Source organism: Hyla sarda, unplaced genomic scaffold (assembly GCF_029499605.1).
Source record: "Hyla sarda isolate aHylSar1 unplaced genomic scaffold, aHylSar1.hap1 scaffold_654, whole genome shotgun sequence".
Classification (NCBI taxonomy): domain Eukaryota; kingdom Metazoa; phylum Chordata; class Amphibia; order Anura; family Hylidae; genus Hyla; species Hyla sarda.
In genome coordinates, this window is record NW_026610669.1 from 74,011 (window position 1) to 99,581 (window position 25,571).

Below are 25,571 nucleotides of genomic sequence, written 5' to 3' on the forward strand. Positions count from 1 at the left end.
TATTCTATACATATCATCACACCATGGAGGATATATACAGTATATACAGATATTCTATACATATTATCACACCATGGTGGATATATACAGTATATACAGATATTCTATACATATTATTACACCATGGTGGATATATACAGTATTTACAGATATTCTATACATATTATTACACCATGGTGGATATATACAGTATATACAGATATTCTATACATATTATTACACAATGGTGGATATACACAGTATATACAGATAATCTATACATATCATCACACCATGGAGGATATATACAGTATATACAGATATTCTATACATATTATCACACCATGGTGGATATATACAGTATATACAGATATTCTATACATATTATTACACCATGGTGGATATACACAGTATATACAGATATTCTATATATATTATCACACCATGGTGGACATATACAGTATATACAGATATTCTATACATATTATTACACCATTATGGATATACACAGTATATACAGATATTCTATACATATTATTACACCATTATGGATATACACAGTATTTACAGATATTCTATACATATTACACCATGGTGGACATATACAGTATATACACATATTCTATACATATTATCACACCATGGTGGACATATACAGTATATACAGATATTCTATATATATTATTACACCATGGTGGACATATACAGTATATACAGATATTCTATATATATTATTACACCATGGTGGACATATACAGTATATACACATATTCTATATATATTATTACACCATGGTGGACATATACAGTATATACACATATTCTATATATATATTATTACACCATGGTGGACATATACAGTATATACAGATATTCTATACATATTATTACACCATGGTGGACATATACAGTATATACACATATTCTATATATATTATTACACCATGGTGGACATATACAGTATATACACATATTCTGTATATATCATTACACCATGGTGGACATATACAGTATATACACATATTCTATACATATAATGTAGAGCCTGATCCATGTCTTGGTGTCACAGATTATATATCACAGTAGATGAACCTGATCTCGCTATCGCCATGTACAAGAGACACAATTTACATGAAGACATGATCCGCCTGGTCACAAAGTATCACCCGGATCTCCTGATGGACACCCACCTGCACCTGGGCAAGGTAAGTCACACGCTCAGAGCTGGGGTCTTACTGTGAGGGCCCCTCCTTGTGTCCATAATCTCCCATATGTCTGTCCTCAGGAGCTGGAGGCCGGGGGACGTCTGCGGGAGGCTGAGTACCATTACCTGAAGGCCAAGGACTGGAAATCGTCAGTGACCATGTACAGGACGGCTGGGATGTGGGAGGAGGCCCATCGGGTAAGAGCGGGCCGCACTAGGATGGGGTATTCACTTATAAATGTGCAGGAACATAACACAACCCATCTTCTTCTGTGGCAGGTGGCAAAAGCACATGGAGGGGCCAACGCTTATAAACATGTGACCTACCACTGGGCAAAGAGCTTAGGAGGAGAGGCAGCAGCAAAGCTACTCACCAAGTTTAGCCTCCTGGAGACCGCTATCGATCACGCCACCGAGAACTGGTGAGTACCCCCCCGAGTGTAAGAAAATGAGGAGGCCACACTATCACCATATGCTCCATGGGATTGTTCAGTGATCCATGTCACCCTCCTCTGCAGTTGTGTGTTATTTGATGTGCACTTCACTCAGGCCGGACACTGTGCTCCCGGGGCTCCCCTCACAGGCCGGACGCGGCGCTCCCGGGGCTCCCCTCACAGGCCGGACGCGGCGTTCCCGGGGCTCCCCTCACAGGCCGGACACGGTGCTCCCGGGGGTTCCCCTCACAGACCGGACGCGGCACTCCCCTCACAGGCCGGACACGGTGCTCCCGGGGCTCCACTCACAGGCCGGACACGATACTCCCGGGGCTCCTCTAACAGGCCAGACACGGTGCTCCCGGGCTCCACTCACAGGCCGGACACGGTGCTCCCGGGGCTCCACTCACAGGCTGGACACTGTGCTCCCGGGGCTCCACTCACAGGCTGGACACTGTGCTCCCGGGGCTCCACTCACAGGCCGGACACGGTGCTCCCGGGACTCCACTCACAGGCCGGACACGGTGCTCCCGGGGCTCCCCTCACAGGCCGGACACGGCGCTCCCGCTGCTCCCCTCACAGGCCGGACACGGCGCTCCCGCTGCTCCCCTCACAGGCCGGACACGGCGCTACCGGGGCTCCACTCACAGGCTGGACACTGTGCTCCCGGGGCTCCACTCACAGGCCGGACACGATACTCCCGGGGCTCCTCTAACAGGCCGGACACGATACTCCCGGGACTCCACTCACAGGCCGGACACGGTGCTCCCGGGACTCCACTCACAGGCCGGACACGGTGCTCCCGGCGCTCCACTCACAGGCTGGACACTGTGCTCCCGGGGCTCCACTCACAGGCTGGACACTGTGCTCCCGGGGCTCCACTCACAGGCTGGACACTGTGCTCCCGGGGCTCCACTCACAGGCCGGACACTGTGCTCCCGGGGCTCCCCTCACAGGACGGACGCGGTGCTCCCGGGGCTCCCCTCACAGGCCGGACACGGCGCTCCCCTCACAGGCCGGACACGGTGCTCCCGGGGCTCCACTCACAGGCCTGACGCGGTGCTCCCGGGACTTCACTCACAGGCCGGACGCGGTGCTCCCGGGGCTCCACTCACAGGCCGGACGCGGTGCTCCCGGGGCTCCACTCACAGGCCGGATGCGGTGCTCCCGGGGCTCCACTCACAGGCCGGACGCGGTGCTCCCGGGGCTCCACTCACAGGCCGGACGCGGTGCTCCCGGGGCTCCACTCACAGGCCGGACGCGGTGCTCCCGGGGCTCCACTCACAGGCCGGACGCGGTGCTCCCGGGGCTCCACTCACAGGCCGGACGCGGTGCTCCCGGGACTCCACTCACAGGCCGGACGCGGTGCTCCCGGGGCTCCACTCACAGGCCGGACACGGTGCTCCCGGGGCTCCACTCACAGGCCGGACGCGGTGCTCCCGGGGCTCCACTCACAGGCCGGACGCGGTGCTCCCGGGCCTTCACTCACAGGCCGGACGCGGTGCTCCCGGGGCTCCACTCACAGGCCGGACGCGGTGCTCCCGGGACTCCACTCACAGGCCGGACGCGGTGCTCCCGGGGCTCCACTCACAGGCCGGACACGGTGCTCCCGGGGCTCCACTCACAGGCCGGACGCGGTGCTCCCGGGGCTCCACTCACAGGCCGGACGCGGTGCTCCCGGGCCTTCACTCACAGGCCGGACGCGGTGCTCCCGGGACTTCACTCACAGGCCGGACGCGGTGCTCCCGGGACTTCACTCACAGGCCGGACGCGGTGCTCCCGGGACTTCACTCACAGGCCGGACGCGGTGCTCCCGGGACTTCACTCACAGGCCGGACGCGGTGCTCCCGGGACTTCACTCACAGGCCGGACGCGGTGCTCCCGGGACTTCACTCACAGGCCGGACACGGTGCTCCCGGGACTTCACTCACAGGCCGGACGCGGTGCTCCCGGGACTTCACTCACAGGCCGGACGCGGTGCTCCCGGGACTTCACTCACAGGCCGGACGCGGTGCTCCTGGGACTTCACTCACAGGCCTGACGCGGTGCTCCCGGGCTCTGCCAAGGAATTTGTTGCATCTATTTAACCCTTTATTTCCTTACTTTCAGTACGTTCGATTTTGCGTTTGAGCTGGCCCGTCTGGCGATGAAAGATAAACTCCCAGAAATCCACCTGAAGTACGCCATGTTCCTAGAGGACGAGGTGAGACCAGTGTAGAGAATCTTCAGCACCCAATGTAATATAGTACAGTCCTGGTGATGGATATATGTAGTATATAGTACAGTCCTGGTGATGGATATATGTAGTATATAGTATAGTCCTGGTGAGGGATATATGTAGTATATAGTACAGTCCTGGTGATGGATATATGTAGTATATAGTACAGTCCTGGTGATGGATATATGTAGTATATAGTACAGTCCTGGTGAGGGATATATGTAGTATATAGTATAGTCCCTGGTGATGGATATATGTAGTATATAGTACAGTCCTGGTGATGGATATATGTAGTATATAGTACAGTCCTGGTGATGGATATATGTAGTATATAGTATAGTCCTGGTGATGGATATATGTAGTATATAGTATAGTCCTGGTGATGGATATATGTAGTATATAGTATAGTCCTGGTGAGGGATATATGTAGTATATAGTATAGTCCCTGGTGATGGATATATGTAGTATATAGTACAGTCCTGGTGATGGATATATGTAGTATATAGTATAGTCCTGGTGATGGATATATGTAGTATATAGTATAGTCCTGGTGATGGATATATGTAGTATATAGTATAGTCCTGGTGATGGATATATGTAGTATATAGTATAGTCCTGGTGATGGATATATGTAGTATATAGTATAGTTCTGGTGATGGATATATGTAGTATATAGTATAGTCCCTGGTGATGGATATATGTAGTATATAGTATAGTCCTGGTGATGGATATATGTAGTATATAGTACAGTCCTGGTGATGGATATATGTAGTGTATAGTACAGTCCTGGTGATGGATATATGTAGTATATAGTATAGTCCTGGTGATGGATATATGTAGTATATAGTTCAGTCCTGGTGATGGATATATGTAGTATATAGTATAGTCCTGGTGATGGATATATGTAGTATATAGTATAGTCCTGGTGATGGATATATGTAGTATATAGTATAGTCCTGGTGAGGGATATATGTAGTATATAGTATAGTCCTGGTGATGGATATATGTAGTATATAGTTCAGTCCTGGTGATGGATATATGTAGTATATAGTATAGTCCTGGTGATGGATATATGTAGTATATAGTATAGTCCTGGTGATGGATATATGTAGTATATAGTATAGTCCTGGTGAGGGATATATGTAGTATATAGTATAGTCCTGGTGATGGATATATGTAGTATATAGTTCAGTCCTGGTGATGGATATATGTAGTATATAGTATAGTCCTGGTGATGGATATATGTAGTATATAGTATAGTCCTGGTGATGGATATATGTAGTATATAGTATAGTCCCTGGTGATGGATATATGTAGTATATAGTATAGTCCTGGTGATGGATATATGTAGTATATAGTTCAGTCCTGGTGATGGATATATGTAGTATATAGTATAGTCCTGGTGATGGATATATGTAGTATATAGTTCAGTCCTGGTGATGGATATATGTAGTATATAGTACAGTCCTGGTGATGGATATATGTAGTGTATAGTACAGTCCTGGTGATGGATATATGTAGTATATAGTATAGTCCCTGGTGATGGATATATGTAGTATATAGTTCAGTCCTGGTGATGGATATATGTAGTATATAGTATAGTCCTGGTGATGGATATATGTAGTATATAGTATAGTCCTGGTGATGGATATATGTAGTATATAGTATAGTCCCTGGTGATGGATATATGTAGTATATAGTATAGTCCCTGGTGATGGATATATGTAGTATATAGTATAGTCCCTGGTGATGGATATATGTAGTATATAGTATAGTCCTGGTGATGGATATATGTAGTATATAGTACAGTCCTGGTGATGGATATATGTAGTATATAGTATAGTCCTGGTGATGGATATATGTAGTATATAGTATAGTCCTGGTGATGGATATATGTAGTATATAGTATAGTCCCTGGTGATGGATATATGTAGTATATAGTATAGTCCCTGGTGATGGATATATGTAGTATATAGTATAGTCCTGGTGAGGGATATATGTAGTATATAGTACAGTCCTGGTGAGGGATATATGTAGTATATAGTACAGTCCCTGGTGATGGATATATGTAGTATATAGTTCAGTCCTGGTGATGGATATATGTAGTATATAGTATAGTCCTGGTGATGGATATATGTAGTATATAGTATAGTCCTGGTGATGGATATATGTAGTATATAGTATAGTCCTGGTGATGGATATATGTAGTAAATAGTACAGTCCCTGGTGATGGATATATGTAGTATATAGTTCAGTCCTGGTGATGGATATATGTAGTATATAGTATAGTCCCTGGTGATGGATATATGTAGTATATAGTACAGTCCTGGTGATGGATATATGTAGTATATAGTACAGTCCTGGTGATGGATATATGTAGTATATAGTACAGTCCCTGGTGATGGATATATGTAGTTCTTGAGAACACCTCTGTCCCTGTCAGGAACTGTCCAGAGCTGAAAACGTTTGCTGTGGGGATTTGTTCCTGCTCTGGACAGTTCCTGATATGGACAGAGGTGTCAGCAGAGAGCACTGTGGTCAGAATGGAAAGAACTACACAACTTCTTCTGTAGTATACAGCAGCTGATAAGTACTGAGGCCAGTTGATATAAAAAAAAATTGTATTTACCGGAGTACCCCTTTAATGTCTCTTCTCTTACTGTACAGGGAAAATTTACAGAAGCTGAAGGTGAATTTGTTAAAGCTGGAAAACCTAAGGAAGCCGTTCTAATGTAAGATCTGATGCCCTAATTCTCTTTCCGATATTCCTCCTCCCCCGATTCTGTCCTGATATCCCTCCTCCCCCGATTCTGTCCCGATATTCCTCCTCCCCCGATTCTGTCCCGATATTCCTCCTCCCCCGATTCTGTCCCGATATCCCTCCTCCCCCGAATCTCTGTCCCGATATCGCTCCTCCCCCGAATCTCTTTCCTGATATTCCTCCTCCCTCTAATTCTCTTTCCCGATATCCCTCCTCCCCCTAAATCTCTGTCCCGATATTCCTCTTCCCCCAATTCTGTCCCGATATTCCTCCTCCCCCGATTCTTTCCCCATATCCCTCCTCCCTCGAATCTCTGTCCCGACATCCCTCCTCCCCTGATTCTTTCCCGATATTCCTCCTCCCCCCGATTCTTTCCTGATATTCCTCTTCCCCTGATTCTGTCCCGATATCCCTCCTCCCCGATTCTGTCCCGATATTCCTCCTCCCCCGATTCTGTCCCGATATCCCTCCTCCCCCGATTCTGTCCCAATATCCCTCCTCCCCCAAATCTCTGTCCCGATGTCCCTCCTCCCCCGAATCTCTTTCCTTATACCCCTCCTCCCTCTAATTCTCTTTCCCGATATCCCTCCTCCCCCTAAATCTCTGTCCCGATATTCCTCTTTCCCCAATTCTGTCCCGATATTCCTCCTCCCCCGATTCTTTCCCCATATCCCTCCTCCCTCGAATCTCTGTCCCGATATCCCTCCTCCCCGAATCTCTGTCCCGATATCCCTCCTCCCCCGATTCTTTCCCGATATTCCTCCTCCCCCCGATTCTGTCCCGATATCCCTCCTCCCCCGATTCTGTCCCGATATTCCTCTTCCCCTGATTCTGTCCCAATATTCCTCTTCCTCCGATTTCTGTCCCAATATTCCTCTTCCCCGATTTCTGTCCCATTATTCCTCTTCCCCCGATTTCTGTCCCAATATTCCTCTTCCCCGATTTCTGTTCCAATATTCCTCCTCTCCCTATTTTTTGTCCAGATCTCACTCATTCCACCTCTGATTTTCTGTTCCAATCTTGCTCCTCTCTTCATTCTCTGTTCCAATAGCAATCCCCCAATTCTTCCATCTGCATATCTCTCCCCGCCTGGCTTTGTCCTGATCTCCTCTTCTCCCAATCCTCCTGTCTCTGTCCTAATATTCCTCCTCTCCCAATCCTCCTCCTGTCTCTGTCCAAATATTCCTCCTCCCCCGATTCTGTCTCAATGTTCCTCCTCCCCTGATTCTTTCCCACTATTCCTTCTCCCCTGATTCTGTGTTCTTTCTTTCCCAATCCTCCCCCTGTCTCTGTTCTGATCTCCCTATCCTCCTCCTGTCTCTGTCCAGATATTCCTCTTCTCCCAATCCTCCTCCTGTCTCTGTCCAGATATTACTCCTCTCCCAATCCTCCTCCTTTCTCTGTTCTGATCTCCCTCCTCTCCCAATCCTTCTCCTGTCTCTGTTCTGATCTCCTCCTCTCCCAATCCTTCTCCTGTCTCTGTTCTGATCTCCTCCTCTCCCAATCCTCCTCCTGTCTCTGTCCAGATATTCCTCCTCTCCCAATCCTCCTGTCTCTGTCCAGCTATTCCTCCTCTCCCAATCTTCCTGTCTCTGTCCAGATATTCCTCCTCTCCCAGTCCTTCTCCTTTCTCTGTCCTGATCTCCCTCTTCTCCCAATCCTCCTCCTGTCTCTGTCCTAATCTCCCTCCTCTCCCAATCCTTCTCCTTTTCTCTGTTCTGCGGTGCGCCGGGTGGTGTCACCGGGGGGGGGGGGGGGGGGGGGGGGGTAAATAGCCGTTAACTTATACCGGAATATCGGTATATATAAGTTATCGGCTATCGGCCCTAACCTCCACAGAATATCGGTATCGGCCCTAAAAAACCGATATCGGTCGATCCCTAGTCCTGATATCCCTCTTCTCCCATTCCTCCTCTCTCTCTATCCCAATATTCCTCCTCCCCCGATTCTTTCCCACTATTCCTTCTCCCCTGATTCTTTATTTCTCTCCCAATCCTCCCCCTGTATCTGTTTTGATCTCCCTCCTCTCCCTATCCTCCTCCTGTCTCTGTCCAGATATTCCTCTTCTCCCAATCCTCCTCCTGTCTCTGTCCAGATATTCCTCTTCTCCCAATCCTCCTCCTGTCTCTGTCCAGATATTCCTCTTCTCCCAATCCTCATCCTGTCTCTGTCCAGATATTCCTCTTCTCCCAATCCTCCTCCTGTCTCTGTCCAGATATTCCTCTTCTCCCAATCCTCCTCCTGTCTCTGTCCAGATATTCCTCTTCTCCCAATCCTCCTCCTGTCTCTGTCCAGATATTCCTCTTCTCCCAATCCTCCTCCTGTCTCTGTCCAGATATTCCTCTTCTCCCAATCCTCCTCCTGTCTCTGTCCAGATATTCCTCTTCTCCCAATCCTCCTCTTGTCTCTGTCCAGATATTCCTCTTCTCCCAATCCTCCTCCTGTCTCTGTCCAGATATTCCTCTTCTCCCAATCCTCCTCCTGTCTCTGTCCAGATATGATTCTTCTCCCAATCCTCCCCCTGTCTGTCCAGTTATTCCTCCTCTCCCAATCCTCCTCCTGTCTCTGTCCAGATATTCCTCTTCTCCCAATCCTCCTCCTGTCTCTGTCCAGATATTCCTCTTCTCCCAATCCTCCTCCTGCCTCTGTCCTGATATTCCTCTTCTCCCAATCCTCCTCCTGTCTCTGTCCAGATATTCCTCTTCTCCCAATCCTCCTCCTGTCTCTGTCCAGATATTCCTCTTCTCCCAATCCTCCTCCTGTCTCTGTCCAGATATTCCTCTTCTCCCAATCCTCCTCCTGTCTCTGTCCAGATATTCCTCTTCTCCCAATCCTCCTCCTGCCTCTGTCCTGATATCCCTCTTCTCCCATTCCTCCTCTCTCTCTATCCCAATATTCCTCCTCCCCCGATTCTTTCCCACTATTCCTTCTCCCCTGATTCTGTATTCTTTCTCTCCCAATCCTCCCCCTGTCTCTGTTTTGATCTCCCTCCTCCTGTCTCTGTCCAGATATTCCTCTTCTCCCAATCCTCCTCCTGTCTCTGTCCAGATATTCCTCTTCTCCCAATCCTCCTCCTGTCTCTGTCCAGATATGATTCTTCTCCCAATCCTCCCCCTGTCTGTCCAGTTATTCCTCCTCTCCCAATCCTCCTCCTGTCTCTGTCCAGATATTCCTCTTCTCCCAATCCTCCTCCTGCCTCTGTCCTGATATCCCTCTTCTCCCATTCCTCCTCTCTCTCTATCCCAATATTCCTCCTCCCCCGATTCTTTCCCACTATTCCTTCTCCCCTGATTCATTGTTCTTTCTCTCCCAATCCTCTCCCTGTCTCTGTTTTTTTTATCTCCCTCCTCTCCCTATCCTCCTCCTGTCTCTGTCCAGATATTCCTCTTCTCCCAATCCTCCTCCTGTCTCTGTCCAGTTATTCCTCTTCTCCCAATCATCCTCCTGTCTCTGTCCAGATATTCCTCTTCTCCCAATCCTCCCCCTGTCTGTCCCGTTATTCCTCCTCTCCCAATCCTCCTCCTGTCTCTGTCCAGATATTCCTCCTCTCCCAATCATCCCCCTGTCTCTGTCCAGATATTCCTCCTCTCCCAATCCTCCCCCTGTCTCTTTCCAGATATTCCTCCTCTCCCAATCCTCCTCCTGTCTCTTTTCTGATCTCCTCCTTCTCCTTTCTCTGTCCTGATCTCCCTCTTCTCCCAATCCTTCTCCTGTCTCTGTTCTGATCTCCTCCTCACCCAAACCTTCTACTGGCTCTGTCCTGATCTCCCTCCTCTCCCAATCCTCCTCCTGTCTCTGTCCAGATATTCCTCTTCTCCCAATCCTCCTCCTGTCTCTGTCCAGATATTCCGCTTCTCCCAATCCTCCTCCTGTCTCTGTCCAGATATTCCTCTTCTCCCAATCCTCCTCCTGCCTCTGTCCTGATATCCCTCTTCTCCCATTCCTCCTCTCTTTCTATCCCAATATTCCTCCTCCCCCGATTCTTTCCCACTATTCCTTCTCCCCTGATTCTGTGTTCTTTCTCTCCCAATCCTCCCCCTGTCTCTGTTTTGATCTCCCTCCTCCTGTCTCTGTCCAGATATTCCTCTTCTCCCAATCCTCCTCCTGTCTCTGTCCAGATATTCCTCTTCTCCCAATCCTCCTCCTGTCTCTGTCCAGATATTCCTCTTCTCCAATCCTCCTCCTGCCTCTGTCCAGATATTACTCTTCTCCCAATCCCCCCCCCCCCCGTGTCTGTCCAGTTATTCCTCCTCTCCCAATCCTCCTCCTGTCTCTTTCCAGATATTCCTCCTCTCCCAATCATCCCCCTGTCTCTGTCCAGATATTCCTCCTCTCCCAATCCTCCCCCTGTCTCTTTCCAGATATTCCTCCTCTCCCAATCCTCCTCCTGTCTCTGTTCTGATCTCCTCCTTCTCCTTTCTCTGTCCTGATCTCCCTTTTCTCCCAATCCTTCTCCTGTCTCTGTTCTGATCTCCTCCTCACCCAATCCTTCTACTGGCTCTGTCCTGATCTCCCTCCTCTCCCAATCCTCCACCTGTCTCTGTTCTGATCTCCTCCTCTCCCAATCCTTCTCCCAATCCTCCTCCTGTCTCTGTTCTGATCTCCTTCCTCTCCCAATCCTGTCTCTGTTCTGATCTCCCTCTTCTCCCAATCCTTCTCCTGGCTCTGTCCTGATCTCCCTCCTCTCCCAATTCTTCTCCTGTCTCTGTTCTGATCTCCTCCTCTCCCAATCCTTCTCCCAATCCTCCTCCTGTCTCTGTTCTGATCTCCTTCCTCTCCAAATCCTGTCTATGTTCTGATCTCCCTCTTCTCCCAATCCTTCTCCTGTTTTTGTCCTGATCTCCCTCCTCTCCCAAGCCTTCTCCTGTCTCTGTTCTGATCTCCCTCCTCTCCCAATCCTTCTCCTGGCTCTGTCCTGATCTCCCTCCTCTCCAAAGCCTTCTCCTGGATCTGTCCTGATCTCCCTCCTCTCCCAATCCTCCACCTGTCTCTGTTCTGATCTCCTCCTCTCCCAATCCTTCTCCCAATCCTCCTCCTGTCTCTGTTCTGATCTCCTTCCTCTCCCAATCCTGTCTCTGTTCTGATTTCCCTCTTCTCCCAATCCTTCTCCTGGCTCTGTCCTGATCTCCCTCCTCTCCCAATTCTTCTCCTGTCTCTGTTCTGATCTCCTCCTCTCCCAATCGTTCTCCCAATCCTCCTCCTGTCTCTGTTCTGATCTCCTTCCTCTCCCAATCCTGTCTCTGTTCTGATCTCCCTCCTCTCCCAAGCCTTCTCCTGTCTCTGTTCTGATCTCCCTCCTCTCCCAATCCTTCTCCTGGCTCTGTCCTGATCTCCCTCTTCTCCCAATCCTTCTCCTGTCTTTGTCCTGATCTCCCTCCTCTCCCAAGCCTTCTCCTGTCTCTGTTCTGATCTCCCTCCTCTCCCAATCCTTCTCCTGGCTCTGTCCTGATCTCCCTCTTCTCCCAATCCTTCTCCTTTCTCTGTCCTGATCTCCCTCCTCTCCCAGCCTTCTCCTGGCTCTCTCCTCATCTCCCTCCTCTCCCAAGCCTTCTCCTGGCTCTGTCCTGATCTCCCTCCTCTCCCAAGCCTTCTCCTGGATCTGTCCTGATCTCCCACCTCTCCCAATCCTTCTCCTTTCTCCGTCCTGATCTCCCTCTTCTCCCAATCCTTCTCCTGTCTTTGTTCTGATCTCCTCCTCTCCCAATCTTTCTCCTGTCTCTGTCCTGATCTCCCATCTCTCCCAATTCTTCTCCTGGCTCAGTCCTGATCTCCCTCTTCTCCCAATCCTTCTCCTGGCTCAGTCCTGATCTCCCTCTTCTCCCAATCCTTCTCCTGGCTCTGTCCTGATCTCCCTCCTCTCCCAATTCTTCTCCTGGCTCTGTCCTGATCTCCCACCTCTCCCAATCCTTTTCCTGTCTCTGTCCTGATCTCCTCCTCTCCCAATCCTCCTCCTGTCTCTGTTCTGATCTTCTCCTCTACCAATCTTTCTCCTGGCACTGTCCTGATCTCCCACCTCTCCCAATTCTTCTCCTGTCTCTGTCCTGATCTCCTCCTCTCCCAATTCTTCTCCTGGCTCTGTCCTGATCTCCCTCCTCTCCCAATTCTTCTCCTGGCTCTGTCCTGATCTCCCACCTCTCCCAATCCTTTTCCTGTCTCTGTCCTGATCTCCCTCCTCTCCCAATCCTCCACCTGTCTCTGTTCTGATCTCCTCCTCTCCCAATCCTTCTCCCAATCCTCCTCCTGTCTCTGTTCTGATCTCCTTCCTCTCCCAATCCTGTCTCTGTTCTGATCTCCCTCTTCTCCCAATCCTTCTCCTGGCTCTGTCCTGATCTCCCTCCTCTCCCAATTCTTCTCCTGTCTCTGTTCTGATCTCCTCCTCTCCCAATCCTTCTCCCAATCCTCCTCCTGTCTCTGTTCTGATCTCCTTCCTCTCCCAATCCTGTCTATGTTCTGATCTCCCTCTTCTCCCAATCCTTCTCCTGTCTTTGTCCTGATCTCCCTCCTCTCCCAAGCCTTCTCCTGTCTCTGTTCTGATCTCCCTCCTCTCCCAATCCTTCTCCTGGCTCTGTCCTGATCTCCCTCCTCTCCAAAGCCTTCTCCTGGATCTGTCCTGATCTCCCTCCTCTCCCAATCCTCCACCTGTCTCTGTTCTGATCTCCTCCTCTCCCAATCCTTCTCCCAATCCTCCTCCTGTTTCTGTTCTGATCTCCTTCCTCTCCCAATCCTGTCTCTGTTCTGATTTCCCTCTTCTCCCAATCCTTCTCCTGGCTCTGTCCTGATCTCCCTCCTCTCCCAATTCTTCTCCTGTCTCTGTTCTGATCTCCTCCTCTCCCAATCGTTCTCCCAATCCTCCTCCTGTCTCTGTTCTGATCTCCTTCCTCTCCCAATCCTGTCTCTGTTCTGATCTCCCTCCTCTCCCAAGCCTTCTCCTGTCTCTGTTCTGATCTCCCTCCTCTCCCAATCCTTCTCCTGGCTCTGTCCTGATCTCCCTCTTCTCCCAATCCTTCTCCTTTCTCTGTCCTGATCTCCCTCCTCTCCCAGCCTTCTCCTGGCTCTGTCCTCATTTCCCTCCTCTCCCAAGCCTTCTCCTGGCTCGGTCCTGATCTCCCTCCTCTCCCAATTCTTCTCCTGGCACTGTCCTGATCTCCCTCTTCTCCCAATCCTTCTCCTGGCTCTGTCCTGATCTCCCTCCTCTGCCAATCCTCCTCCTGTCTCTGTCCAGATATTCCTCTTCTCCCAGTCCTCCTCCTGTCTCTGTCCAGATATTCCTCTTCTCCCAATCCTCCTCCTGTCTCTGTCCAAATATTCCTCTTCTCCCAATCCTCCTCCTGTCTCTGTCCAGATATGACTCTTCTTCCAATCCTCCCCCTGTCTGTCCAGTTATTCCTCCTCTCCCAATCCTCCTCCTGTCTCTGTCCAGATATTCCTCTTCTCCCAATCCTCCTCCTGCCTCTTTCCTGATATCCCTCTTCTCCCATTCCTCCTCTCTCTCTATCCCAATATTCCTCCTCCCCCGATTCTTTCCCACTATTCCTTCTCCCCTGATTCTGTGTTCTTTCTCTCCCAATCCTCCCCCTGTCTCTGTTTTGATCTCCCTCTTCCTGTCTCTGTCCAGATATTCCTCTTCTCCCAATCCTCCTCCTGTCTCTGTCCAGATATTCCTCTTCTCCCAATCCTCCTCCTGTCTCTGTCCAGATATTCCTCTTCTCCCAATCCTCCTCCTGCCTCTGTCCAGATATTACTCTTCTCCCAATCCTCCCCCTGTCTGTCCAGTTATTCCTCCTCTCCCAATCCTCCTCCTGTCTCTTTCCAGATATTCCTCCTCTCCCAATCATCCCCCTGCCTCTGTCCAGATATTCCTCCTCTCCCAATCCTCCCCCTGTCTCTTTCCAGATATTCCTCCTCTCCCAATCCTCCTCCTGTCTCTGTTCTGATCTCCTCCTTCTCCTTTCTCTGTCCTGATCTCCCTTTTCTCCCAATCCTTCTCCTGTCTCTGTTCTGATCTCCTTCTCACCCAATCCTTCTACTGGCTCTGTCCTGATCTCCCTCCTCTCCCAATCCTCCACCTGTCTCTGTTCTGATCTCCTCCTCTCCCAATCCTTCTCCCAATCCTCCTCCTGTCTCTGTTCTGATCTCCTTCCTCTCCCAATCCTGTCTCTGTTCTGATCTCCCTCTTCTCCCAATCCTTCTCCTGTCTTTGTCCTGATCTCCCTCCTCTCCCAAGCCTTCTCCTGTCTCTGTTCTGATCTCCCTCCTCTCCCAATCCTTCTCCTGGCTCTGTCCTGATCTCCCTCCTCTCCCAAGCCTTCTCCTGGATCTGTCCTGATCTCCCTCCTCTCCCAATCCTCCACCTGTCTCTGTTCTGATCTCCTCCTCTCCCAATCCTTCTCCCAATCCTCCTCCTGTCTCTGTTCTGATCTCCTTCCTCTCCCAATCCTGTCTCTGTTCTGATCTCCCTCTTCTCCCAATCCTTCTCCTGGCTCTGTCCTGATCTCCCTCCTCTCCCAATTCTTCTCCTGTCTCTGTTCTGATCTCCTCCTCTCCCAATCCTCCTCCTGTCTCTGTTCTGATCTCCTTCCTCTCCCAATCCTGTCTCTGTTCTGATCTCCCTCTTCTCCCAATCCTCCTGTCTTTGTCCTGATCTCCCTCCTCTCCCAAGCCTTCTCCTGTCTCTGTTCTGATCTCCCTCCTCTCCCAATCCTTCTCCTGGCTCTGTCCTGATCTCCCTCTTCTCCCAATCCTTCTCCTTTCTCTGTCCTGATCTCCCTCCTCTCCCAGCCTTCTCCTGGCTCTCTCCTCATCTCCCTCCTCTCCCAAGCCTTCTCCTGGCTCGGTCCTGATCTCCCTCCTCTCCCAATTCTTCTCCTGGCACTGTCCTGATCTCCCTCCTCTCCCAGCCTTCTCCTGGCACTGTCCTGATCTCCCACCTCTCCCAATCCTTCTCCTTTCTCCGTCCTGATCTCCCTCCTCTCCCAAGCCTTCTCCTGTCTCTGTTCTGATCTCCCTCCTCTCCCAATCCTTCTCCTGGCTCTGTCCTGATCTCCCTCCTCTCCCAAGCCTTCTCCTGGATCTGTCCTGATCTCCCTCCTCTCCCAATCCTCCACCTGTCTCTGTTCTGATCTCCTCCTCTCCCAATCCTTCTCCCAATCCTCCTCCTGTCTCTGTTCTGATCTCCTTCCTCTCCCAATCCTGTCTCTGTTCTGATCTCCCTCTTCTCCCAATCCTTCTCCTGGCTCTGTCCTGATCTCCCTCCTCTCCCAATTCTTCTCCTGTCTCTGTTCTGATCTCCTCCTCTCCCAATCCTTCTCCCAATCCTCCTCCTGTCTCTGTTCTGATCTCCTTCCTCTCCCAATCCTGTCTCTGTTCTGATCTCCCTCTTCTCCCAATCCTTCTCCTGTCTTTGTCCTGATCTTCCTCCTCTCCCAAGCCTTCTCCTGTCTCTGTTCTGATCTCCCTCCTCTCCCAATCCTTCTCCTGGCTCTGTCCTGATCTCCCTCTTCTCCCAATCCTTCTCCTTTCTCTGTCCTGATCTCCCTCCTCTCCCAGCCTTCTCCTGGCTCTCTCCTCATCTCCCTCCTCTCCCAAGCCTTCTCCTGGCTCTGTCCTGATCTCCCTCCTCTCCCAAGCCTTCTCCTGGATCTGTCCTGATCTCCCACCTCTCCCAATCCTTCTCCTTTCTCCGTCCTGATCTCCCTCTTCTCCCAATCCTTCTCCTGTCTTTGTTCTGATCTCCTCCTCTCCCAATCTTTCTCCTGTCTCTGTCCTGATCTCCCATCTCTCCCAATTCTTCTCCTGGCTCAGTCCTGATCTCCCTCTTCTCCCAATCCTTCTCCTGGCTCAGTCCTGATCTCCCTCTTCTCCCAATCCTTCTCCTGGCTCTGTCCTGATCTCCCTCCTCTCCCAATTCTTCTCCTGGCTCTGTCCTGATCTCCCACCTCTCCCAATCCTTTTCCTGTCTCTGTCCTGATCTCCTCCTCTCCCAATCCTCCTCCTGTCTCTGTTCTGATCTTCTCCTCTACCAATCTTTCTCCTGGCACTGTCCTGATCTCCCACCTCTCCCAATTCTTCTCCTGTCTCTGTCCTGATCTCCTCCTCTCCCAATTCTTCTCCTGGCTCTGTCCTGATCTCCCTCTTCTCCCAATCCTTCTCCTGTCTTTGTTCTGATCTCCTCCTCTCCCAATCTTTCTCCTGTCTCTGTCCTGATCTCCCATCTCTCCCAATTCTTCTCCTGGCTCAGTCCTGATCTCCCTCTTCTCCCAATCCTTCTCCTGGCTCAGTCCTGATCTCCCTCTTCTCCCAATCCTTCTCCTGGCTCTGTCCTGATCTCCCTCCTCTCCCAATTCTTCTCCTGGCTCTGTCCTGATCTCCCTCCTCTCCCAATTCTTCTCCTGGCTCTGTCCTGATCTCCCACCTCTCCTAATCCTTTTCCTGTCTCTGTCCTGATCTCCTCCTCTCCCAATCCTCCTCCTGTCTCTGTTCTGATCTTCTCCTCTACCAATCTTTCTCCTGGCACTGTCCTGATCTCCCACCTCTCCCAATTCTTCTCCTGTCTCTGTCCTGATCTCCTCCTCTCCCAATTCTTCTCCTGGCTCTGTCCTGATCTCCCTCCTCTCCCAATTCTTCTCCTGGCTCTGTCCTGATCTCCCACCTCTCCCAATCCTTCTCCTTTCTCTGTCCTGATCTCCTTCCTCTCCCAATTCTTCTCCTTGCTCTGTCCTGATCTCCTCCTCTCCCAATCCTCCTCCTGGCTCTGTCCTGATCTCCTTCCTCTCCCAATTCTTCTCCTGGCTCTGTCCTGATCTCCCTCTTCTCCCAATCCTTCTCCTTTCTCTGTCCTGATCTCCTTCCTCTCCCAATCCTTCCCCTGGCTCAGTCCTGATCTCCCTCCTCTCCCAATTCTTCTCCTGGCTCAGTCCTGATCTCCATCTTCTCCCAATCCTTCTCCTGTCTCTGTGCTGATCTCCCTCCTCTTCCCTGTTACCAGACGATGGTGGATCCCTCAGTTTGCTAGTCCCTCTCACAAGATGAGTGTTACTCCTCTGTCTCTTCAGGTATGTCCACAACCAGGACTGGGACGCGGCTCAGAGAGTGGCAGAGCTGTACGACACGGACAGTGTGGGGGATGTTCTGGCCGGCCAGGCTCGCTTTGCCTTTGAACAGAAGGATTATCAGAAGGCAGAGGCGTTTCTGCTGCGTGCACAGAGACCTGAGCTTGCAGTGAAGTATTATAAGGTATATATGGTTTCCTGGCACTGGATGATGCAGCCGTACTAGGACAGAGTCAATCATTTTATCTGGTTTTCTACACAGGAAGCCGGCATGTGGAGCGATGCCATCCGGATCTGCAAGGAGTACGTCCCTGGCCTTCTGGAGCAGCTGCAGCAAGAGTACGAGAGGGAGGGAGTGAAGAGAGGAGCCAGGTCAGAGTCCTCAGGGGTCCCCACCAGTATGGATAATGTACATATTGACCCATGTTACACGTGGGCCCTTAATGGTAAACGTTTTCACCCAACAGAGGAGCCGAGGCTTTACTGGAGCAGGCCCGGGAGTGGGAGCAAGCTGGGGAATATGCCAGAGCCGTGGACTGCTACCTGAAGGTGAAGGACCTGGACAGCACAGACGTCATGGAGAAATGCTGGATGAAGGTACACGACATTCTCCGCTTCATATTTGTCATCATTAGATTTGTTGGTTTTTGTCTTTTCTTATTTTTCAGTCATCATGTCACATGGTGGCCTGCCTTCCTTTGTAGGGTCATGATTTTAGGTGGTTGTCCATCCTCTATTGGTCAGGTGGTTACCCGTCCTCTCTGGTAGGGTCCTAATTTTTAGATGTTTGCCCATCCTCTCTTGACAGGGTCGCCTGTCCTTTCATGTAGAGTCCATTTCCTGTTTATGGCATTATCCTGGATGGTTGTAGGGTGTAGATGGTCCCTCAATGTTGGTGCTGTAGTATTGATGGTGTAGATGGTCCCTCCGTTTTGGGGCTGTGGTATTGATGGTCCCTCAGTTTTGGGGCTGTTGTATTGATGGTCCCTCAGTGTTGGGGCTGTTGTATTGATGGTCCTGCAGTGTTGGGGCTGTGGTATTGATGGTCCCTCAGTTTTGGGGCTGTTGTATTGATGGTCCCTCAGTGTTGGGGCTGTGGTATTGATGGTCCTGCAGTGTTGGGGCTGTGGTATTGATGGTCCTGCAGTGTTGGGGCTGTGGTATTGATGGTCCCTCAGTGTTGGGCTGTGGTGTTGATGGTCTCCTCTCTCGTGGTTGTATATATGGACATGAGTTGCCCGTGGGATCTGTGTCGCTCCATTCTCCTTGTGCCCACTGGTCCCATGTTTCCTGATTGCTTAATCGATAATCGATGGTAACCTTAGATATCGTATGGTCTTCTTCTTCGTTCCTTCTAGGCTGCAGAGTTATCCATCAAGTTCCTGGCTCCCAGCAGAAGTCTGGAGGTTGTCCATGTTGTTGGCCCTAAATTGGCGTCTGCTGGAAAATACAATGCGGTGAGGATGCTAAGAGAATGAATGGGGGACTCTGCAGTATATTAGGATGGACAGGACTCGGGGTGTCCGTTGTCTACATTGACTGTGAATAAATTGCCTGTTAATTTCAGGCGGCAGAGCTGTATCTGAACATGGACCTAATTAAGGAAGCCATAGACGCCTTTATAGATGGTGAAGAGTGGAACAAAGCCAAGAGAGTGGCCAAGGAGCTGGACTCCAGGTATTGTCTTGGGCGGGAACATATGTGAGGGGAGGAGAGAGGGGGTAGGGACATGTGAGTGGAGGTTAGAGGGGATATGTGTGAGGGGAGGATCAACTGTAGACTGGGACTGGGATCAAGAGGGGGCAGGGACGTGTGCGAAGGGAGGATGGAGAGGGGGCAGGGACGTGTGCGAGGGGAGGATGGAGAGGGGGCGGGGACGTGTGCGAGGGGAGGATGGAGAGGGGGCGGGGACGTGTGCGAGGGGAGGATGGAGAGGGGGCGGGGACGTGTGCGAGGGGAGGATGGAGAGGGGGCGGGGAAGTGTGCGAGGGGAGGATGGAGAGGGGGCGGGGACGTGTGCGAGGGGAGGATGGAGAGGGGGCGGGGACGTGTGCGAGGGGAGGATGGAGAGGGGGCGGGGACGTGTGCGAGGGGAGGATGGAGAGGGGGCGGGGACGTGAGCGAGGGGAGGATGGAGAGGGGGCGGGGACGTGTGCGAGGGGAGGATGGAGAGGGGGCGGGGACGTGTGCGAGGGGAGGATGGAGAGGGGGCGGGGACGTGTGCGAGGGGAGGATGGAGAGGGGGCGGGGACGTGAGCGAGGGGAGGATGGAGAGGGGGCGGGGACGTGAGCGAGGGGAGGATGGAGAGGGGGCGGGGACGTGAGCGAGGGGAGGATGGAGAGGGGGGCGGGGACGTGTGCGAGGGGAGGATGGAGAGGGGGCGGGGACGTGTGCGAGGGGAGGATGGAGAGGGGGCGGGGACGTGTGCGAGGGGAGGATGGAGAGGGGGCGGGGAGGTTGGAGAGGGGGCGGGGACGTGAGCGAGGGGAGGATGGAGAGGGGGCGGGGACGTGTGCGAGGGGAGGATGGAGAGGGGGCGGGGACGTGTGCGAGGGGAGGATGGAGAGGGGGCGGGGACGTGTGCGAGGGGAGGTTGGAGAGGGGGCGGGGACGTGAGCGAGGGGAGGATGGAGAGGGGGCGGGGACGTGTGCGAGGGGAGGATGGAGAGGGGGCGGGGACGTGTGCGAGGGGAGGATGGAGAGGAGGATGGAGAGGGGGCAGGTAAATAGGGAGAGATATATATATATATATTCAGGTAGAAGACAGACATGGTCGCACATCTACAATCTTGTATAATGATCTGATTGCTTCTCAGCACAATATCAAAAACTAACAGGTTGTTATTATACATTTTTGATCAAAAAGTACAAGCCACTCGCCACGTCAAGGCCACCTGTTCAGAGTGGGTCCCTAACGTCCCTAGTATAAAATGGCGTAGCACTGGGCGGCGACCGCCACGACACCAGTGCCCACGGGGGGAGGGAGGGAACGACCCACTGGCAGAGCGGCCCCAATGCCACTCAAACCAGTCTATGGGTCGCACCTCCCCGCAGACACGGCGCCACGGCAGCAAAGGACGCGGCACAGCACCACACCAGTGTGAACAGGGTGTTACAGCTCACTTACCATACTCTCCCAGTCAGACTGGGAGGCTGCTAGGAAAGAAATGGCCCTTGTGTAGCTAACTACTACTTATATAGGATTGGGCTGAGGGGGTGGGGAAGAGTGCAGACAACATGTTATAACAAAAAATGAGGGGATAGAAAACACAGTGTGAATTCGGGTAGAAGAAACAGACATGGCGCACATCTACAATCTTGTATAATGATCTCATTGTATATATATATATACACATAGACCATGGGTGTAGGGAGGTGAAGGACATGGTTGGGGGCACAAGCAGCGGGTGTATTGACCCTTTTCCGTCCACCAGTGATGATTTCTCCTCTCAGGTATGAGCAGTACGTAGATGAGAGATATAAGGATTACCTGAAGAATCAGGGGAAAGTGGACTCGGTGAGATGACTGAACATTACATTTGTACTGATAACCTTCCCCTCCTCCTCTGCCACTCTTCATGACCTCCTCGCTTCTTCGTGGCCTCCCTCTCCTCCTCCCCCACTCCTCGCGGCCTCCCTCTACTCCTCCGCTCCTCGCAGCCTCCCTCTCCTCCTCCCCTGCGGCTCCTCTCGACCTGCCTCTCCTCCTCCGCTCCTTGCGGCCTCCCTCTCCTCCTCCGCCTCTCACCACCACGCTCTTCTCTGCCACTTCTCATGACCTCCTTCTCCTCCTCCCCTGCTTCTCATGACCTCCCTCTCCTCCTCCCCCGCTTCTCATGACCTCCCTCTCCTCCTCTGCCTCCCCTCTCCTCCTCTGCCACCCCTCTTCACCTCCCTCTCATCCTCTGCCTTCCCTGTTCACCTCCTCTCCTCCTCTGCCACGATTCACCACCTCCCTCTCCTCCACCACGCTTCACCTTCCTCTCCTCCTCTGCCACCCCTTTTCACCTCCCTCTCCTCCACCACGCTTCACCTTCCTCTCCTCCTCTGCCACCCCTTTTCACCTCCCTCTCCTCCACCACGCTTCACCTTCCTCTCCTCCTCTGCCACCCCTTTTCACCTCCCTCTCCTCCTCTGCCACGCCTCACCACCTCCCTCTCCTCCTCTGCCACACCTCACCACCTCCCTCTCCTCCTCTGCCACGCCTCTTCACCTCCCTCTCCTCCTCTGCCACGCCTCACCACCTCCCTCTCCTCCTCTGCCACCCCTTTTCACCTCCCTCTCCTCCTCTGCCGCGCCTCTTCACCTCCCTCTCATCCTCTGCCTCCCCTGTTCACCTCCTCTCCTCCTCTGCCACGATTCACCACCTCCCTCTCCTCCACCACGCTTCACCTTCCTCTCCTCCTCTGCCACCCCTTTTCACCTCCCTCTCCTCCTCTGCCACGCCTCACCACCTCCCTCTCCTCCTCTGCCACGCCTCACCACCTCCCTCTCCTCCTCTGCCACACCTCACCACCTCCCTCTCCTCCTCTGCCGCGCCTCTTCACCTCCCTCTCCTCCTCTGCCACGCCTCACCACCTCCCTCTCCTCCTCTGCCGCGCCTCTTCACCTCCCTCTCCTCCTCTGCCGCGCCTCTTCACCTCCCTCTCCTCCTCTGCTGCGCCTCTTCACCTCCCTCTCCTCCTCTGCCGCGCCTCACCACCTCCCTCTCCTCCTCTGCTGCGCCTCTTCACCTCCCTCTCCTCCTCTGCCGCGCCTCACCACCTCCCTCTCCTCCTCTGCCTCCCCTCTTCACCTCCCTCTCATCCTCTGCCTCCCCTCTCCTCCTCTGCCACGCCTCACCACCTCCCCTCTCCTCCTCTGCAGCTCCTCGTGGCCTTCTACTCCATTACCCCCCCCCCCCCCCAATCCCGCAAATACCTTATTGATCTTTGTCTTTTGTTTTCAGCTTGTTGGGGTTGATGTCATGGCCGCTCTAGATATGTATTCTGACCGCGGGCAGTGGGAGAAGTGCATAGAGATCGCTGGGAAGCAGGTAAGGTCACAGGTCACTGCAGGGGGTGGAGGGATCAGTGGTCAGAAACATCCTGGGGGGGGGGAACTGATCCCTACAAACGGGGGGGGGGGGGGGGGGGGGGGTTTAGACCGATCTACTTGGGGGGCCTCATATACTTGGGGGGGCCTGATCCATGCAAACGGGGGGAGGGGCCTGATATACTTGGGGGGGGGGGGGGCTGATCCCTACAAACACGGGGGCTAATACACTTGGGGGGGCCTGGTCCCTATATACTTGGGGGGCCTGATCCCTACAAACGGGGGGGCGGCTAATACACTTGGGGGGCCCGATCCCTACAAACAGGGGGGGGAGCCTGAAACACCTGGGGAGCCTGATCCCTCCTGGAGATGCTCAGCCCACAGCTGTTATTTATAGGACATTATGTGGCGGTCATATACTCATTTCTCAGCCTCTGTATCCCAGAATTACAAGGTCCTCCACAAATACCTGGCGCTGTTTGCTACACATCTCATCAAAGACGAAAACTGGGAGAAGGCCCTCGCCTTGTACATGCAGCACGGGGCCCCCGCCAATGCCCAGGTACCCGAAAGAACTCCTGTGTACATCATGTTCTCCTGTCAGTCACCCGCTCCCCACCCTCCATATTCTCCTGTCAGTCACCCGCTCCTCACCCTCCATGTTCTCCTGTCACCCGCTCCTCACCCTCCATGTTCTCCTGTCACCCGCTCCTCACCCTCCATGTTCTCCTGTCACCCGCTCCTCACCCTCCATGTTCTCCTGTCACCCGCTCCTCACCCTCCATGTTCTCCTGTCACCTGCTCCTCACCCTCCATGTTCTCCTGTCACCCACTCCTCACCCTCCATGTTCTCCTGTCACCCGCTCCTCACCCTCCATGTTCTCCTGTCACCAACTCCCCAACCTCCATGTTCTCCAGTCACCCGCTCCTTACCCTCCATGTTCTTCTGTCACCAACTCCCCAACCTCCATGTTCTCCTGTCCGTCACCCGCTCCTCACCCTCCATGTTCTCCTGTCACCTGCTCCTCACCCTCCATGTTCTCCGGTCACCTGCTCCTCACCCTCCATGTTCTCCTGTCACCCGCTCCTCACCCTCCATGTTCTCCTGTCACCCGCTCCTCACCCTCCATGTTCTCCTGTCACCCGCTCCCCACCCTCCATATTCTCCTGTCAGTCACCCGCTCCTTACCCTCCATGTTCTCCTGTCACCAACTCCCCAACCTCCATGTTCTCCTGTCAGTCACCCGCTCCTCATCCTCCATGTTCTCCTGTCACCCGCTCCTCACCCTCCATGTTCTCCGGTCACCCGCTCCTCACCCTCCATGTTCTCCTGTCACCCGCTCCTCACCCTCCATGTTCTCCGGTCACCCGCTCCTCACCCTCCATGTTCTCCTGTCACCCGCTCCTCACCCTCCATGTTCTCCTGTCACCCGCTCCTCACCCTCCATGTTCTCCTGTCACCCGCTCCTCACCCTCCATGTTCTCCTGTCACCCGCTCCTCACCCTCCATGTTCTCCTGTCACCCGCTCCTCACCCTCCATGTTCTCCTGTCACCCGCTCCTTACCCTCCATGTTCTCCTGTCACCTGCTCCTCACCCTCCATGTTCTCCTGTCACCCGCTCCTCACCCTCCATGTTCTCCTGTCACCCGCTCCTCACCCTCCATGTTCTCCTGTCACCCGCTCCTCACCCTCCATGTTCTCCTGTCACCCGCTCCTTACCCTCCATGTTCTCCTGTCACCTGCTCCTCACCCTTCCTGTTCTCCACATTTTCTTATCCAGAATTTTAACATTTATAAACGTATCTTCATGGAAATGGTGAACAGTGAGGGAATGAACTGTGCAGAGTCATACCACTTCTGGGCTAACCTCAGGGACATGCTTTACAACCTGGTAAGACTGGTGGGATTACACATCTTCTGGGGTCTCTGCCGTCCTCTGGGTGGGATTACACATCATCTGGGGGTCTCCGCCGTCCTGGGGGTGGGAGTACACATCTACTGGGGTCTCCACCGTCCTCTGGATGGGATTACACATCTTCTGGGGTCTCCGCCTTCCTGGGGGTGGGATTACACATCTACTGGGGTCTCTGCCGTCTTGTGGGTGGGATTACGCCTCTTCTGGGGTCTCCGCCTTCCTGGGGGTGGGATTACACATCTTCTGGGGTCTCCGCCATCCTGGGGGGGGGGGGGGGATAACACATCTTCTGGGGTCTCCGCAGCTCCTAGCAATCTTTTGTCCTTGACAGTGCGAGAATCTGGTGAAATCCAGTGAGGTGAATTCTCCGGCCCACCAGGAGTTTGAGCAGATGATGCTGATCGCTCACTACTGCGCCACCCGTTCTGCGTTCCAAGGAGTCCCCCAGCTGGTGAGAGCCTGACCCCCGCCCCCCCCACTGATGTACACCCCACTGCTCCATCTCTTCACCTTCCTGATTTTTTTATTATTTCAGGATGTTGTCGCTGCTAAACTCTGTGTCTCCTTGTTGCGGCACACGGATCTGCTTCCTGCAGACAAGGCTTTCTATGAGGCAGGAATGGCTGCTAAGGTAACGTGCTGGATGGAAGAAACATTCACATACTGGGAGGACTCCCTGTAGCCACCAGTCAGACTGCGCCAAATGAATTAAAGGCGGAGGCCGATTGGTGCACAGTCTATCAGGTGCCCAAAGTTTTGTCTCCCAATAAATGTTGTTCTCTGGTTGCCCGAGCTCCCGTCTTCTGCCTGGCCCCAAGTCATTGTCCGTCTCGATGTCTCCTCCTAAGTGACATCTTTCTTTGTTTCCTACTACAGATGATGGGATGGGAAAACTCGGCCTTCATCTTCTTGAACAGATTTCTGGACTTGGTAGATGTAAGTGATGACACGTCTTCATGGGCACCTTTTGGGGTCAT

General features: G+C 52.6%; 1 protein-coding gene across 1 annotated transcript in view; it reads left to right on the forward strand.

Moving 5' to 3' along the window:
• Nucleotides 1-25,571, forward strand: part of LOC130342650 (intraflagellar transport protein 172 homolog) — a gene marked incomplete at its 5' end in the record, with an annotated part of 101,270 nt that overhangs the window by 65,969 nt on the left and 9,730 nt on the right. Inside the window, 17 exon segments of the mRNA XM_056554283.1 lie at nt 1,048-1,183; nt 1,264-1,380; nt 1,462-1,604; nt 3,726-3,819; nt 6,502-6,566; nt 17,647-17,827; nt 17,906-18,015; nt 18,111-18,240; nt 19,002-19,100; nt 19,211-19,320; nt 21,098-21,161; nt 22,593-22,679; nt 23,124-23,240; nt 24,460-24,570; nt 24,926-25,045; nt 25,130-25,225; nt 25,471-25,530. Coding sequence (XP_056410258.1) covers nt 1,048-1,183; nt 1,264-1,380; nt 1,462-1,604; nt 3,726-3,819; nt 6,502-6,566; nt 17,647-17,827; nt 17,906-18,015; nt 18,111-18,240; nt 19,002-19,100; nt 19,211-19,320; nt 21,098-21,161; nt 22,593-22,679; nt 23,124-23,240; nt 24,460-24,570; nt 24,926-25,045; nt 25,130-25,225; nt 25,471-25,530 — 1,840 coding nt within the window.